At 69.2% G+C, this 14,735-nt stretch overlaps 2 protein-coding genes across 3 annotated transcripts; both read right to left on the bottom strand.

The window, feature by feature from the left end:
- Window positions 1-536: 536 nt before the first annotated feature.
- On the bottom strand, window positions 537-2,626 carry CRIP1 (cysteine rich protein 1). Of its 2 annotated transcripts, XM_070775910.1 has the most exons (5): window positions 2,209-2,368; window positions 1,286-1,380; window positions 1,138-1,195; window positions 1,012-1,058; window positions 793-922 (listed from the first exon to the last, which is right to left on the bottom strand). In XM_070775910.1, exons 1-4 carry the CDS (start codon window positions 2,246-2,248, stop codon window positions 1,018-1,020), a joined length of 234 nt encoding a protein of 77 aa, XP_070632011.1. In that variant the 5' UTR covers window positions 2,249-2,368; the 3' UTR covers window positions 793-922; window positions 1,012-1,017. The 2 variants fall into 2 exon arrangements, with proteins under 2 accessions (XP_070632010.1, XP_070632011.1); XM_070775909.1 differs by having other exon boundaries at window positions 537-922; window positions 1,012-1,195; window positions 2,209-2,626.
- A 6,369-nt stretch (window positions 2,627-8,995) lies between these two features.
- Window positions 8,996-14,084, bottom strand: CRIP2 (cysteine rich protein 2). Its single transcript, XM_070775908.1, has 8 exons — window positions 13,927-14,084; window positions 10,969-11,063; window positions 10,834-10,891; window positions 10,429-10,569; window positions 10,289-10,357; window positions 10,119-10,213; window positions 9,603-9,660; window positions 8,996-9,529 (listed from the first exon to the last, which is right to left on the bottom strand). Exons 1-8 carry the CDS (start codon window positions 13,967-13,969, stop codon window positions 9,462-9,464), a joined length of 627 nt encoding a protein of 208 aa, XP_070632009.1. The 5' UTR covers window positions 13,970-14,084; the 3' UTR covers window positions 8,996-9,461.
- Window positions 14,085-14,735: the final 651 nt, after the last annotated feature.

Below are 14,735 nucleotides of genomic sequence, written 5' to 3'. Positions count from 1 at the left end.
CCACCCCTCGGAGTTCTCTGAACCACCCAAATCTCTCTCTCTCACACACACACACACACGTGACCCCACACACCTCCCTGGGGCCCCCGACGCCTGTCCAGAGCCAGCCTGCCAGACCCATAGCCAAGCCATGGGGCAGGGCGGAGGCCACACACAAGGCTGAGATGACCCCTCTGGGCTCTTTAGATCAAGTTCTGGGACGGGGCAGTCTGCCAGAGCCAAAGCAGCAGTGACCAAGTAGGGGGAACGGGGAGGGCTCTGAGGGAGGCTCAGGCTGACATGAGAGTTTCCAGACAGCCCCCAGCCGTCGCTCCCCAGCTAGTCCTCACAGTCCCCCATCAGGCAGAGGCCACATGCTAGCCCCTGGGTGGAGGGTGGGGGCAGATGAGGCAGGTGGTGTCTGGGTGGATGCACGGAGGGGGCTGGCTCCATCTGGTGGGGTGGGGTAAGGAATGGAGACAAGGGTGGAGCCACAGGAAGTGGGGAGGGCAGGCAAGGGCTCCCCACCACAGCGCCCCAAAGCTTCTCAAAAGCGGAACCAGCTCAGCGATTCACCCTGTGGCCCTCTGTTCCTGCTGACCTGTTCCAGAACCAGGGAGGAGGGCTGCACATCTGCAGAGCTGGACAAGGGGCTGTCCAGCAGGGCTCCCCGCAGAGCACCCCTGCCCGACCAGGGCAGCAGGCAGCAAGGCTGGCAGCAGCAGGAAGAGGGAGTGCCAGCGTGGCCTGGCGTCGGGACCCTGGCCACACCCCTGCACTGTTGCTCCAGGGATGCAAACACACAAGCAGGTCTTCCAAGTGTCCGCATTTATTGAGGGCAGGGGGGGTCTATAAGGGGAGCCCCAGGTGCCTGTGGAGAAAGGCCTGCCATCGGCCTGGAGGACAGCAGCCCAGCGGGCAGCTGGAGATGGGTCTCCAAAACCTGTGCAGAGACACAAGGACAGAGGTGAGTGCAGGTCCAGGGTGCTCTCAGGGCCACTGGGCGGGGCGGGGTGAGGCGTCGGGAAGTACCTGGGTTTACTTGAAAGTGTGGCTCTCGGCTCCGCCGCGCCCAAAGCCTGCAGAGAGGTAGAGGGCAGGTTAGGGGTGGCCAGGGGCTGTGGAGGGCTGGGTCAGGCAAGGTCGTGGGGAGCATACCTTTGGGTCCAAACATGGCCGCGTAGCAGGGGTGGTTGCAGTAGGGCTTGCCTTCATGCTGCAGGGAGAGCGGCCATGAGAGTCTGCCGACCGGCCCTGCCCCTATCCCTCAGCCTCCCCGCTGGCCCCGCCAGGCCCCACCACCGACCTCGGCATGACCCCCGGAGGTCAGCGTCTTCCCACATTTCTCACACTTGAGACAAGGCCGATGCCAGTCCTTCCCCAGGGAAGTCACCCGCTCAGCTGCAGAGGCACAGATGAGACTCCGTGAAACGGGGCACACGCACACGCTCACACCCACGCTCTCCAGACCCCTCTGCCAAGGCCCGCCCACAGCGCCCCGTGGCCCACCCAGGGGCTCAGCGGCACCTGTGCCCCCGCGGGTGGGGCACCTCCAGTCCCCAGACCGTCGCGCCTAACGAGCGGGAGTGGGCGCTGGTCCTCGGGGCGCCCCGAGGGCTTGGGTGAGGCTGGAGGAGGAGGAGGTGGGGGTCTCGGGCAGGACCGGGCCGGGCTCCCAGACTGAGCCCTCCCCCGCCGCTGCACCGGCGACCGCAGTGCTGGGGCGGGAGGGACCTCCCACTTCCTCCTGCCCCCCCACCTCCCCTGGGCTCGGGGGCGCGGGGCGGGAGGCGGCGCCCGGGGTTGCGCCGCCCGGGGCGCGGGTTTCCGCGTCTGTTTCTACTTAACGATGGGAGAAGCGGCCCGAGCCCCGCGTTCCTGCCGACCCGCCGGGGTCCCCGCCCAGGGCGCGCCAGGGAAGGGGCGAGATAGCGGGACCCGGAGACAGGGAGACCCCAGAGTCAGGGAGATTCAGAGACCGGAGACTCAGTGAGACCCGGAGAGAGAGCGGGGCAGAGATGGACGGCGACCAGACGCCGGAGGCCCGACCGGCACACCAGGCGGCCACCAGCAAGGCTAGGGGTCGCCCCGAGGCGCTGCCCAAGGTCCCCCTGCGCCCTCGGCCCACCCGGGCAGCCCCGCGGGATGGACCCTGGGCCGCGCTTCCGCATGGGGCTGAGGGGGAAGCCTCAGCTCGAGCCGGGGAGGGCGAGGGTGGGGTGCGCTCACCAAAGTACACCTCTTTGCTGCACTTGGGGCACTTGGGCATGGTGGCGCCGGATCGGGGCAGATGGCCAGGCGGGAGCAGACCGGAGCGCTGGACTGGGTGGGTCGCGCCCGGTCCGCGTCTTTCAAGGACCCCTGGGCTCCGCCCCTTTGGGACACGCCCCCAGCGCCCCGCCCCCCTGAGTCCTGGACTTGGACCCGGAGGCCTCGGATTCCAGCCAACAGGCCAAGAAAGGTCATCTGGTCCACTCTCGCCTTGGGGCAAGACCCGGGCCTGGCCGACGGCAGAGTGCGGTCCGAGGGGGTCCAGGAGGTCGGCGGGCACTCTCGCCGACTGGACTGGGCTGGAACCCCGGAGGAGCCCCGCCCTCGCCCCGGACTCTGGGCGGAGGCTCCCCAGAGCGGGAGAGAGCACCCCACGCGCCCCGCCCCACCCCCGCCTCAGAGTGCTGGAGCCCCGAAGGTAACCGCTATAATGCAGAGAGATGCAAATGAGCGTGTCGTACCTTTCCAGGCCTTTCCCTAGATACAGGGCGGGGGGCACCTACCAGGGCATTCTCAGCCTGGTAGCCCTCCCCCACGAACTGCCCTCCGCCTTCATCACGCGTGGGGCCAGAAGGTTGCCCCGCCCGTCTCCTACCCCCAAGGGACATCCCAGTCTCCACCGAGCCCCGCTTCGGCCCGCCCCTGGATGTCCGTCGGACCGCAGCGGAACTCCCCTGAGATTCCGAGACGGGACATCCCCTCCCAAGGCGGGGACACCCATCAACGGCAGGGCTGGAGATTCTGCGGGATGTCGGGGGTGGGGGGAGTCTGTGCGGCAACGCCCAGGCCTCCGTGGAGCTGCGCGGCGGCGGGGGAGGGGTCCTTATCTCCGCAGGAAGCGCCGAGGGCAGAGGGCGGAGAGGTCCAAGTCCGACGTCCAAGGACGGGGGGGGGGCGGCCGGAGCCTCTCCGGTGCCAGGCGGAGACTGCAGGCCCCACCCGCTCCAGGAATGGGGGAAGGCCAAGGGTGCGGGCGCTGGCGGGCTGCAGGGCCCTAGGCCATCCTCCGCTAACCAGCAGAGGCCTGCGGCCTCATGGCGGGCGTCGGGGGTTGGTGGGGAGGCCGATGGACGGGTCTCCGTTGCCCCTCAGCCCAGGCGGAGGCAGGGAGGCCTGGGTGGGGTCCCCCTGCTCCCCGCCCCGGAGGACACTGCCCTGCCCCACCCTCCTGTCGGTCAGTGTCGCCCAGGGCACCCCCTCTCGCCCTCTGCTGCAGGAGGGGCTACCCTCCCTGTGGACCCTCCACCTCTCTGCTCCACCGTGACCCCTCAAGCCACACCCAGCTCCTGGCTTCAGCAGAGCCTCAGCGCTCAGTCCTCTCCCCATGCCGGCCCCCACCCCGAACCTTCACCAGTGTCCTTGGCTCCCCTCGACACACCCGTCCCTCAAAACAAATCGTCATCTCTGGGCCTGACCAGGCCCTGTCCCCACGGAGGGCGCTGGAGACCATCCTCTGAGAGGCCCTCAGCCCTGAGCGGAGGGAACCCCTCCCCCTCCCCCCCAGCCTCCCCCCCCCCCCCCCGCCCCGCCCCGCCCCCCCACCCCCTGGGCCTGTCGCTGGGAGGAGGGGAGCTACGGCCTCCCCCGCCATCCCGACCCGACCTGCCCTCTGCCCCCCGCCAGGCCCCGCGGTGGTGGAGCACGCCCCAGCCTCGGGGAGGTCAGCGCTCGGGACCCCATGCTCCCCCACCACTCTGGTCCTCCCTCCTCCCTGGGACCCCCCTCTGAGAGTAGGCCACAGCTCTGCCCCCCACTGGGGCTCCGCAAGCCCTGGGGTCCACAAAGCTCGAGCCCTGCCCTGGAGCCCCAGGTGGCTGGCTGCCTGCTGCCCTCAGGAGCGGTGCCCACCCTCCACTGCAGGAACCACACCAGCCTGCCCTGCCCCGAGCCTCACCACCCTCTCCCCCCGGGCACAGGAGTGCCTCCCCGGTTTCTGGAGCTGTGGCTGCCCACCTGCCCCCACCCAGCCCTTGGTGTCTCCCTGGCTTGTGCCTGGTCTACCAGGCCAGGCCAGGAACAGGAGGGTTGGCCCAGGTTCCCTCCACTCCTGGCTTCATGATCAAGAGAGAAGTGGAAATGAGAGACAGCCAGAGTGGGACGGGCAGACAGACAGACAGGCAGAAGCAGAGAGGGGAGGAAGGGTCAAGACCCCCCGGTGACAGAGAGGGCCGGGTGGGTGGGGGCACCGGGCAGGACCGTCTGGGGAGGTGGGTGTCTGTCACGGCAGACCCTGGGGTCAGGCCACAAATGGTGCGTGCACCGCCCGAGTAGGTGTGCCAGGCGGAGGTCAGCTCCCCCTGCGTGATGAACCCGAGGGAGCAGTGAACGGCTGGCACCCAGGATGCGCACGTGTGTCCAGGGCCTGTGGGCATGTCTGTGTGGGCACACCCATCTGAGTGTCTCGGGGGCTCCGGGGCAGGGGGCCACCCTGAGCTGGGCTCGGCTTCCTTCTGCACACTTGGCCCTGGGGATGACCCCTCCCCCTACTGGACTCCAAGCCCCCCAGACTCTGGGAGTGGGGGAGCAAGAGCCCCCCCTCTTACAAACCAGGGTGGTGAGTCTCTTCCTGGCCTGCCCAGCTGTTATTGCCGTTGCCATAGCCACAGCGCAGGCTGGTGTGGGGAGGAGGCCAAGAGGGGCCAAGGCCCATGGGCGTAGCCCTTGGGTTGGTACTTAGCACAGTTTTTCCAGACACGCACACACCACACACACACACTCTCTCTCTCCCTGGAACCCTCCCAAAGCTTCAGCTCCCCCAGCTCCCTATCTGCCTGCCCGTCTGTGAAATTAGGGACCCCCCAAAGCTGCAGTCCTCCAGCACTGGGGAGTGTGCAGGGTGGACAGCTCCCACAGCCTCTAGACTCTCTGGCCAGGCACGGCCCCATTTGAGGCTTCCCTGTGAGGTGCCGGCCAGGCCCTAACAGCCCCTCCAGGAGCAGGCTTCCGGCTTCCATCAGGTCACCTGCCCCAGGAAGCTCTTGGGAGGGGCGGGGCGCTGACCCGGCCCAAGGTCAACCAAACTCAGGACCACTGGGCCAGTTCAAGACCCAGCCCTGCCCTGCCTGGCCCTTTGGGGTCATTAGTGGCGTCTGCTGCACGAACACACGGAAGGCACAGTGAAGCACCAGGCGCATCCCAAGACACGGCACCCCGCGCGGGCAGCACCCAGCCCCGCGCTCTCCCTCCCAGCACTGGCCCCAGGGCTGTGGGCATCTGGAGTGTGAGGGACAGAGCGACCAGCACCGCCTCTTGCCCCAGGCTGCTCTGTGCCCAGAATACACCCCCTACACTCTGCCAGCGTGAGGTCACCCAGGGCCCTGAGACCTGGGGGAGGCTGCTGCGGGGTTCTGGCTGCTGGCCAAGGCCACCAGCGCGTGCTCACCCTCTCTGTGCACACGGCCACACCCTCACCCGCTCGTGTTCCACCCAGACGGGAACTAGGTGGGACTCTGCCCCACAGCAGGATTCTGGACAGAGAGGGCAGGCGGGGGCCCCAAGGCGGGCTCACCTGGGCTCCAGGCACTGGGAGAACTTGTGGAGCAAGGCTCGGCCCCAGCGGCCGCTGAGGAGCCTTCCAGGGGAGTTCTGCCCTCGGAGCTACAAAGACGCCCACCCCAGGCCATACACAGTGGCCCTTGCCCCTGGCCTTCGCCAGCCAGTCCTGAAGCCTCCACCCTGCGCCCCAGGCTCTGGGCCCTCCTCAGCATGGACAAGAGTAAGGCTGTCCCCTGCGAGGGCTGGAGGCCGGCAGGGCTGCTCTGGCATTCCTGCACCCAGTGCCCTGCGGCTCCAATGTGTGCTCGGGGACCACTGCTGAGCCCGGGCCAGAGCCAGCTGCCTACCCCCAGAGTCCACCCCTCCCTGCCCTTCCTCCAGGCCAGGCTGAGTCACAGGCACTCAGACATTCCCAAGGCCTATTTTTAGCAGCTTGTCTCCCAGGACCCCCTGTCTGCCCCAAGGTCCTGCCCCAGGTGGCCGTGAGGTGGGGGCGAGGGGGATGGAATCTGTGCTTTCCCAGGAGGGCTCCGACCCTGTCCTCCGGGCCTGAGACCAGCCCAGGCAGGAGAGAGTCCCTCCCCTCCTCTCTTGGAAGCAGGCCCGGGATGCAGAGGGGCTGGGGCACCTGAGCCCGTGAGCCCCCTCAGCCAGCCCTGCCAGGGCCTGCAGCTCGGCTTGTTGAAGTGCCCCTGCCCTCCCTACCCACCCCCGCCCCCCAGGATGAGCCTGGTGCCAGGAATCTCTGTATCCTAGAGCCAAAGGCCATGCAGAACGGCCTCAGATTCCAGCCTCGCCAGTCCGGCAGCTGGGCATGTTCACCGCCCCAGACCCACCCCTGCAGCCACTGGGCCCTGAGAAAGTGTGCAGCCCGCACCTGGCCGCCTCTCCCGGCTGTCCTCCCTGGCCCCGCCCCCAGCGGCCCAGGGCCAGGCTCACAGGCACTCGGTGACTTCTTGACCCTCAGCTCCTGGAACCACTACCAGTGCGTTGGTGCTGGAGAAAGGTCATGCCCCCTCCAGGCCTGGAGGGGCTCAGGGAGGCTAGCTGAGCAGGGCGGGATCCCCAGGGAGCCTTCACAGCAGAGGGGCAGCCCAGGGCTGGCACTGGGGGGTCACTGGCCCAGGGGAAGCTGGTGGGGCTGGGAGGGAGAGGGGCTGGGGGATCTAGGGCAGGGGTCAGGGGATTCCGGGACTCAGGAAGTGGGGACAGAGGAAGCTGAAGAGATGCCTGGCGTGGGGGGCAGGGGAAAGAACACCAGCCAGGGCCTGATGGGATGCATGGGGGCTCAGAGGGCCCTGTGGAGGAAGTGGGGAAGACTGGACTGGTGGGAGGGGGTGAGGCTGGGGAGCAGGGTGTCAGAGGAGGCCGGGGTGCCCTGCCCAGCCCTGGGGTTCTGGAGCAGAGAGAGGAGCTTAGATGGCATTTCAGGGCCGCCTCGCTGGCCGGCGGGGTGCCCGAGGAAACACCTGGCTCCCTGGAGCTGGGGTCCCCTAGGGAGCCCCGGCAGCGCGGGGCCCCCGCGGCCCCCACTGGCGGCACCCGGCGACCGCGAGGAGCCCGGCGGGAGCTGCCCCGCCCCGGTTTCCATGACAACCCCAGGGAAACAAACAAGGAGGCTCAGCACTCTCCCGCGAGCAGGAAACGGAACGCGGCCTCCCCGGCCAGACCCCGCGAGTGGGAGGCACTAGCGCCAAGCAGGTTGCGGCCGATCCGCCCTCTGGGGGACCCGGTGCCCCTCACCCTGCCCGCAAGGCGGCAGTCACACAATAGGCGCCCCTCCTCCCGGGTCTGGGGGACGGGCTCCCAGAAGATCGCGTTTCCCTCGCGTAGTTTCCACTGGAGCTTCACAGAGGAAGAGGGGCCCAGCTGTGCTCTCAGCAGCCCCCACTGGCTGGACGGCAGGAAGTTTCCATCCGGCAAGAGGAGCCCTCGGCAAGGGCGGGCCTGGGGGTGCCCCCAACGACCCCCCCAACCAGGGAGCTTCGGCTTAGCAGGAGGGAGGCGGGAATGGGAAGAGTCGTCCCAGCCGCTCCTCTTGAGTGCACCCCTTACCTCTGCCCGGGGTGAAAGTGGGGCGCCCTTGGGGTACCTGCACCAGGGCCTCCCACCCCCCGGGGCAGGCCAACCCGCCTTGCACATCCTGGCTGCGTTCCCGGCGCCGGCCAAATCCAAGGAGACACTGCTGCCCACGCTGGACGCCCGGACGGGCCTGGAGGAGGGAGGGCGGCTTGGGATTGCGGACACCGAGCCGGCCGCTCCACCCGAGGGACACGGATGGCTGCTCGAAGGACAATGAGCCCGGCCTGGCTCAGCTGTCTCAACCTGCTTCCTGGAGAATGAGCCAGGGAGGGGCCTGTGCCAGGGGCTGGGGTGCTGAGAGCTGGCCCCGGGGGTGAGGGGGTGGGGGCAAGGCACATATGGAGTCGGCTGCCTACGGTGCCTACAGGCCCAGAGATGACCAGGTCCCGAAGCTCCTGGCTCCGGGAGGGCCAGGCCTCTGGGGATGCGGTACTGGGAGCAGGCCGGCGCACGCGCTGAGCCGTGGAAGGCGGGTCTACCAGGGCTCTGCCCCGGAGCGGAAGAGAAGAGGCGCCCTCTGGCGGGCTGCTAGGGAGCCGCGGATAAAGGGAAGGCAGGAGCGTGGGCGGGAGTCTAGGGGGCTCCTCCAGCTGCTAGGGGTTCCCGGTTGCTAAGGTCAGCCTGAAGAGGCCAGAGGTGACTCCATCAACACCGCAAACCAGATGCAGAAACTCTGTTCAGGCAGGAGCACTAGGCCCTCCAGACAGCCTGCATTCTGTCCCTGGGCTCCCACCTGCCCAGCTGAGGTGAGCTCCCTGGGCAAAGACTGGCACAGATTCTGCCTCAGGTGTCCTGCCCACCCCTCGCCGCTCCTCCCCTGCAGGAGGGGTCGTCTGTCCCTCCCTCCCTCCACCGGGTGCCCTCAGCTCCCCTCCCTCCAGCTCTCTGCTGGACCAAGGCACCGCCTGGTTTTAGTGCCCCTTTCTGGGCACCAGGACCCCAGCCTCCCGCACTCCCCACCTCCCTCTAGTCCTTCCCAAGGGCCCAGCCCCCCACTCGCCTAAACCAGCCCAAACAACATCCTCCCTGCCTGCCACCCATGGGCATCACCCTTGGGCACAGGGCCCCGCCCCCACCTGAAACCGGGCCCAGACATGCTGGGGGCACTTGCACTGAGCGATGGGCCCTCGGCTGCGAGTCCGCCCCAGAGTTGCAGACACGTGCGCCCTTGACCTTCAGACCTTTTATTGGTAGCAAAAGTCCCAGCACTCAGAGTGTGAGCCACGTGAGGGCGGTGGGCGGGCGCTGGCGAGGCAGGCGGGAGGAACACGGTGAGGGGCGTGGCTGTGGCTGTCACTGGCAAGTGGGGCATAAATAACACTGTGGGCGGGATGGGGGCGGCTCCACCTCAGAAAGGTCACCCAGGCCACAGAGACACCAGGGGCATGTGGGGCCACGAGACCCCGACGTGGGGACACGTGGGGCCAGGACGAAAGGGGGCAGCGGGCCGTCGGGGACACACAGGCAGATACACCCGGAGACAGGGACGGGGCAGGGTCCTGGGGTTAGGGCCCTCCCCCAGCTCTCTGGCCCTGGACTTGCAGGTGCAGAGGCGGCCTGGGCAGCGGGCACTCTCCCCGCGCAGCCAAGCAGTGGGCCTGGGGTCAGGGACCCGCACAGAGCGGCCCGGGGGCCTAGGGCTGAGCTTTGCCTTCAGGGTCCTTGTCATAGATGTAGCTGCCCACGGCTCCCGTGTTCACTCCTGCAGAGAGAGACCGCTTGGTGGAGGAGAGGGCGGGAGGGGGCCCGCGGCCCACACTCCAGCCGACACTCACCCTTGGGTCCGAAGAGTATTCCGTAGCAGGGCTTGTGGCAGTAGGGCTGGCCATCGTGCTAAGGACAGGGTGCGGGTGGTGAGAAGGGGACCACAGACTCCACGCCCACCGCCCCCGGTGGCCTCCTCCACGTCCAGGCGCCCGGCACCCTGAGCCCTCGGTTCCCCAGGTGGACTTGGAGGACGCAGCGCCGCCGCCTCACCAGCGGCAGCGCCGCCGCCGCACCAGCGTCCGTGCGCGGTGCGCGCACCGCGCCAGGCGGGCCTCCAGGGGGCAGCGCGCGCCGCCCCTCCCGGCCCGCAGCTCCCCTCGGGGCCCGCCCGCTCCACCCCAGACCGCAGCCCCCGCCCGCCCCTCCCGGCCTGAAGCTCCCCTCGGGGCCCGCCCGCTCCACCCCGGAACCCCCGCCCACCCTCCTCGGGCCCTCGCGTCCCCGGACCCTCATAGCCCTCCTCGGGCCCGCCGCTCGCCCCCCGCGCCGGCCCCCCTCGCCGTCCGGGGCCGCTCGCCTCTCACCTCCGCGTGCCCGCCCGGGGTCAGCGTCTTCCCACAGCGCTCGCAGCGCAGGCACGGCCGGTGCCAGTCCTTGCCCAGAGACGTCACCTTCTCGGCTGGGGAGGGGACAGAGGATGACGCCGGGGCGCCCGGGGAGCCCTCCCAGGCAGGGGCCGGGCGCAGCCACTCACCGAAGTAGACCCTCTTGTTGCAGCGAGGACACATGTTGGGCTCCCCGGTGAACGTGGTGACGCTGGAGGCTGGGGGAGGGGCGGGGTCAGGGTCTGCCGGCGCCCGACCCCACCCCGAGCCACACACTCACCCCGCCCACCTTTGCTGGGCCCCTTCGGGGGGCCGCTGGCTTTCCGCTCCTCAGTTCGGGCCACCGGGACCTCGATGGGGCCGGTGACCTGGGGTTTCTCGGCAGAGGGCTTCTCGTAGATGTAGGAGCCGGCCCCTCCGATGTTCACCCCTGGGTGGGGGCAGGCACTGGACACGGGAGCCCGGGCCCTCCCCACCCCCGCACCTCTCAGCCACCCCCAACTTCCCAGGAAGGCTCCTTCAGCCATGGGGGGCCAGGACCGCATCCCCAGAGGGCCGCAGTGGGGAAGGCAGGGAGAGTGCTTGTCCTTCCAGGAGGGAGGGGACCGCACAGGCAAGGGGAGAAGGGGACCTGGGCCGTCTGAGCTGGGCGGGGTGTCCCCACCGGCCTGGCCCATGGGGGACCCAGTCTCACCTTTGGGTCCAAACAGCGTGGCATAGCAGGGCTTGTGGCAGAAGGGCTTTCCATCATGCTAGGCAGAGGGCAGGGGTTGAGGGCGGGGGTCTGGCCCGGCTCCCCGCCCCCTCCCTGCCTGGGGGAGGCGCTTACCTCGGCATGGCCCCCAGGGGTCAGCGTCTTGCTGCAGTGCTCGCACCTGAGGCAGAATCTGTGCCAGTCTTTGCCCAGGGAGCTCACCTTCTCAGCTGGGCAGGAGGGCAGTGTCAGCACCGCGCCCCCAGCCCCCATGCTCAGCCCCCGCTGCCCCCAGGTCCCAGGCAGCCTTGGCATCTGGGTCCCCTTCACCCCCCAGGAGCCATGTGGCCGCCCCCACTATCTGCTCCTCATCACCCTGGGTCACTGCTTGGACCAGGCAACCTGGACGGGCTTCCAGCTCAAACTTGCCCCTCCCTGACACATGCCGCACACACCTGCCCTTCACACGGCCCCAGAGCCTCCAGGAGGGCCCTACAGGAGCTGGCAGAGCCTCAGCCTGGCTGATGGCAGTAGCGTCAAGCCTCCAGATCCCCGGTGGAGAGGCCAGTCCCTGTGGCCCCCCAGGGGACAGGGCAGGGCGCTGGCTGTCCATATTTGGCCTCCTCACCCTAAGCTGCGAGAGCACCGCCCCTCCTGCCTCCGGCTTTGGCGCCCAAGGTCTGAGACCAGCTGCTAAGGGTCATGTCGGGGGCCCTCCCTGCCCCCTGCCTCCCCCTACTCCAGGGCTGCTGGGCCGTCTCCCGATGGACGGAAGCTGGGGCTTCCCCAGGGAAGCACAGCAGGAAAGGGGCGGAGGACGGGGCAGGAAGCCGCTGGAGCTGAGCTGGAATCCTCCCACTGGAAGGGGCCTGGCCAGAGGAAAGGGGAGGAGAGGGGTGGGTGGGCTGGGGCCCCTCCGCTCGGGCAGGACTGGCCAGGGAGCGGGGACTCCTTCCCAGAGTGGCCCCTGCTTGGGCCAGGCCTCCCCCAGGGCACCAGCAGGGCGGGGAGCAGGAGCCGGGCCAGCACACCCCCAGGCCCAGGCGGCCTGGGAGGCTCCTGGAGGGCAGCTTGTGCTCCTGGTGGCTCAGGTTCGGGGCTTGGAGTTCTGGCTCCAGTGACCCTGGTGGCACCTGCTGGCCTGGCCAGGGGCAGCCTCTGGGACCCCCACCCACCATCCCCTTCCCAGGGGCACCACAGGCTTATAGATCTTTCTGGCCACTCCACCCTAGGAGGCTAGGGCTCAGACTGGCCAGGCCTCCCGCAGGTCCATGCCAGGGCAGACAGGAGCTGGCTGAGCCCAAGGCAGGCTCAGATCCCATGCCAGACTGGCATCCTCTCCCAGCTCTCCCGCTGGCCAGCGGTTGCCGAGGCAGCTGCGGTTCAGGGCAGCCAGAACCATGCTGCTCTGGCTAGCTGTTAGGCTGTGGCCACTGGGGGGCAGGGGAATGACCCTCGGACCCACCGGGCAGGTCAATGGCCACACGTTACCAGCCCACGTTGGGAAGGCAGAATCGACTGAGTCTAATGGCTTGGAAAGGAACCAGCTCCCACCCAGCTGCCATTGTCGGGGACGCAAAGACTTGGCATCCTGAGGTCACTGCGGGGTGCCCTGGCCCGGCTCCTCTGTGCACCCACTGGGGTGCAGCCGGACTCGGGGTGGCAGCCTCCTGGCTCCGCCCCTTCCTCCACCAGGGCCTCCAGACCAAGAGAGAAGCCAGCCTTTGTTTTCTGCTGGGAGCCAGCAGCCGCCCAAGCAGGCAGAAGCGCTTTTCCGGGTTGTCCACGGGACTGTCGGCCCGTCCCTGAGCTGGCCTGGCCCGGAGTAAAGATGTGGGCAGCGGGGCTGGCAGGACAACCCTGGGGCTGGCCCCTACCCTGAGCCTTACAGGGATGAGTCCTGTCCGAATGGGGACCGAGGGCTGGGCGGGATCCCCAGCAGGCAGCCGGAAGCTCCGCGGCCTCCAGCCAGGCCAGAAGCACTCCAGGCCAAATCCGGTCCCTCCCCTCTGGGAACAGCAAACAACGGCCTGCGCCTCCTCCTCCCACCCGTCCGCAGGGAAACCAAGGGGCCATCTTCACCTCGGTCAGTCCCCACCTCAGACCCAGGCCACTGCCCCAAGGATGACGAGAGAAGGGTCTTCTCTCTGTCCCTGTCTCTCCTGCTCTTCTGACTTGTGCCACTGTCTGTCTGTGCGGGAGTTGGTGGGAGGCTTAGTGGGCAGGGACCCTGGCAAAGTTGGGGAGAGGACCAGCCAGGGTGAGGGAGAGTGGGGGAGTGAGCCAGACACCAGGTTAGGAGTGCCAGCGAGTGGTGCGCCCATGGGAGGCAGTCTCTGCCAACCCAGGGGGCTTCCAGGCAGAGACAGGCTCTCCTCCCCACTCTCTCCTCCCGGATGCCACTGTTCTGACCTTGAGGAGGTAGGGGGCCTGGCCACCTGGGTTCCAGCGCCCTCTCCTGCTTGTGAGGGTTCGTTCCTCACCCCAACCGCAGGAGAGTCCAGGGGGAACTTGCGCCAAGAAAAGGAGCGTGTCGGAACGCGTAAGAGGTGGAGGCCAAGGTCGCCCCCGCATGGGCTGAATCCAGACAGAGCCTAGACCTGGCCCAGCGTGGGCAGAGGTCGGGGCTGGGGTTGAGGGTCATGAAGCCAGCCGGCCCGGCCACATGTCCGTGGGTGGGGCGACTGGGGTCCGAGTGAAAGGGCAGAGAAAGGCGGGAGCGCGCTGGAAGCGTGCAGAGCTTGCTGCTGCGCCCGACCCCGCCCCGCTGGGCACAGCCAGGCAGGACCGCGATCGGCCCGCGAGCGCAGAGCGCTCCCCCAAGCCCGGCCGCTTTCTGGAGGGTCCACGCGCCCCCGCCCGCCAGGCCTCGGGCCCCCGCCTCGCCCCCATCGGCTACTTCGGGGGTTCGGGCGTGGCCGCCCCCAGCTCGTCGCCGCTCCACCCTCCGGCCGCACCCGCGTGGGCAGCGGACGAGCCGGATCCGGGCCGGGCATCCTGGGGTGGCGGCCGGGCGCTGGCCGACGAGCGCGGGGGGCTCGCGGCTCTGCAGCGGGGAGCTGACCCCAAGGGCGGCCGGGCCCGGGCACTCACCGAAGTACACGGTCTTGTCGCACTTGGGGCACTTGGAGGCCATGGTCCGTACGCCCAGTCGCCCCGCGTTCTCCGCGCGCGCCCGTCTCCCCGCCGCAGCCGCTGCCTCCGCCGCGCCCGCCGCGCCCGCCCCGCCCGCCCGGCTGTCCGCTCGCCCATTGGCCTGCGGCCGGGGCGGGGCGTCGGGAGCCCGCCCCCGGGGTCTGGCCGCCCGGGACGCCGCGGGGGCAGGGGCGCACCTGCCGGGGCGGACTGGGGGCTACGGGACCCGCCTGGCGCCCCCTGGCCTCCGTCGCAGGGTGGCCTCTACCGGGCCCGCTCGGTCCTCGCCTGTTTCCATGGCAACTTCGGGGCAACCGGCTGGGCCGCGGGTGGGGCTGGGACTCCGCGGCCCCCTGACGGCCGGCGTCCTGGCCAGCGGGGCCTCGGCCCGGAAGGGCGGCGTCGGGACACGCAGACTGACGCCCCGACGGCGCAGCAGCCCGCCCTGCCCGGTGCTGGCGTCCGGGTCCCCAGAGGACCCCACCCCACCCTGCTGCGTGCCGCCGCCCTCTTCCCTTTGTTGCTCGGTTTCTATAGCAACGGCCTCGCTCTGGGACAGGAGCGGGATTCGGGCGGGAGCGCCACCCGGGCCAGGCCGGGTCCCGGCCCCGCCTAGCACTGTCAGTGGTGCTGGAGGAGGGCAGGGCCTCCGCCACTCCCAAAAACAGCGCGAGAGAAACTGCTGGAAGGGGATGAGGGAGAGGGTGCCTGGCAGCGAGGGGGCCCGCCGTGTGTACTGCAGGCTCTGAAGGCGCCCTCCCCAAGCT

The sequence above is a fragment of the Bos indicus genome, chromosome 21 (assembly GCF_029378745.1).
Source record: "Bos indicus isolate NIAB-ARS_2022 breed Sahiwal x Tharparkar chromosome 21, NIAB-ARS_B.indTharparkar_mat_pri_1.0, whole genome shotgun sequence".
Classification (NCBI taxonomy): Eukaryota; Metazoa; Chordata; class Mammalia; order Artiodactyla; family Bovidae; genus Bos; species Bos indicus.
This window is presented reverse-complemented; position numbering and strand designations above follow the sequence as displayed.

Bases quoted from the DNA above. Each gene is read 5' to 3' on its own strand.
- CRIP1 (XM_070775909.1), bottom strand. From the start codon at position 2,248: ATGCCCAAGTGCCCCAAGTGCAGCAAAGAGGTGTACTTTG. The intron at 1,381-2,208 runs GTGAGCGCACCC...GTGCCTCTGCAG, and splicing joins CAGCAAAGAGGTGTACTTTG to CTGAGCGGGTGACTTCCCTG. The intron at 923-1,011 runs GTACTTCCCGAC...GTCTCTGCACAG, and splicing joins ACACTTTCAAGTAAACCCAG to GTTTTGGAGACCCATCTCCA.
- CRIP2 (XM_070775908.1), bottom strand. From the start codon at position 13,969: ATGGCCTCCAAGTGCCCCAAGTGCGACAAGACCGTGTACTTCG. The intron at 9,661-10,118 runs GTGAGAGGCGAG...CCCTGTCCTTAG, and splicing joins CCCCGGGCGGGCACGCGGAG to CACGATGGCCAGCCCTACTG. The intron at 9,530-9,602 runs GTGAGTGTCGGC...CTCTCTCTGCAG, and splicing joins AATACTCTTCGGACCCAAGG to GAGTGAACACGGGAGCCGTG.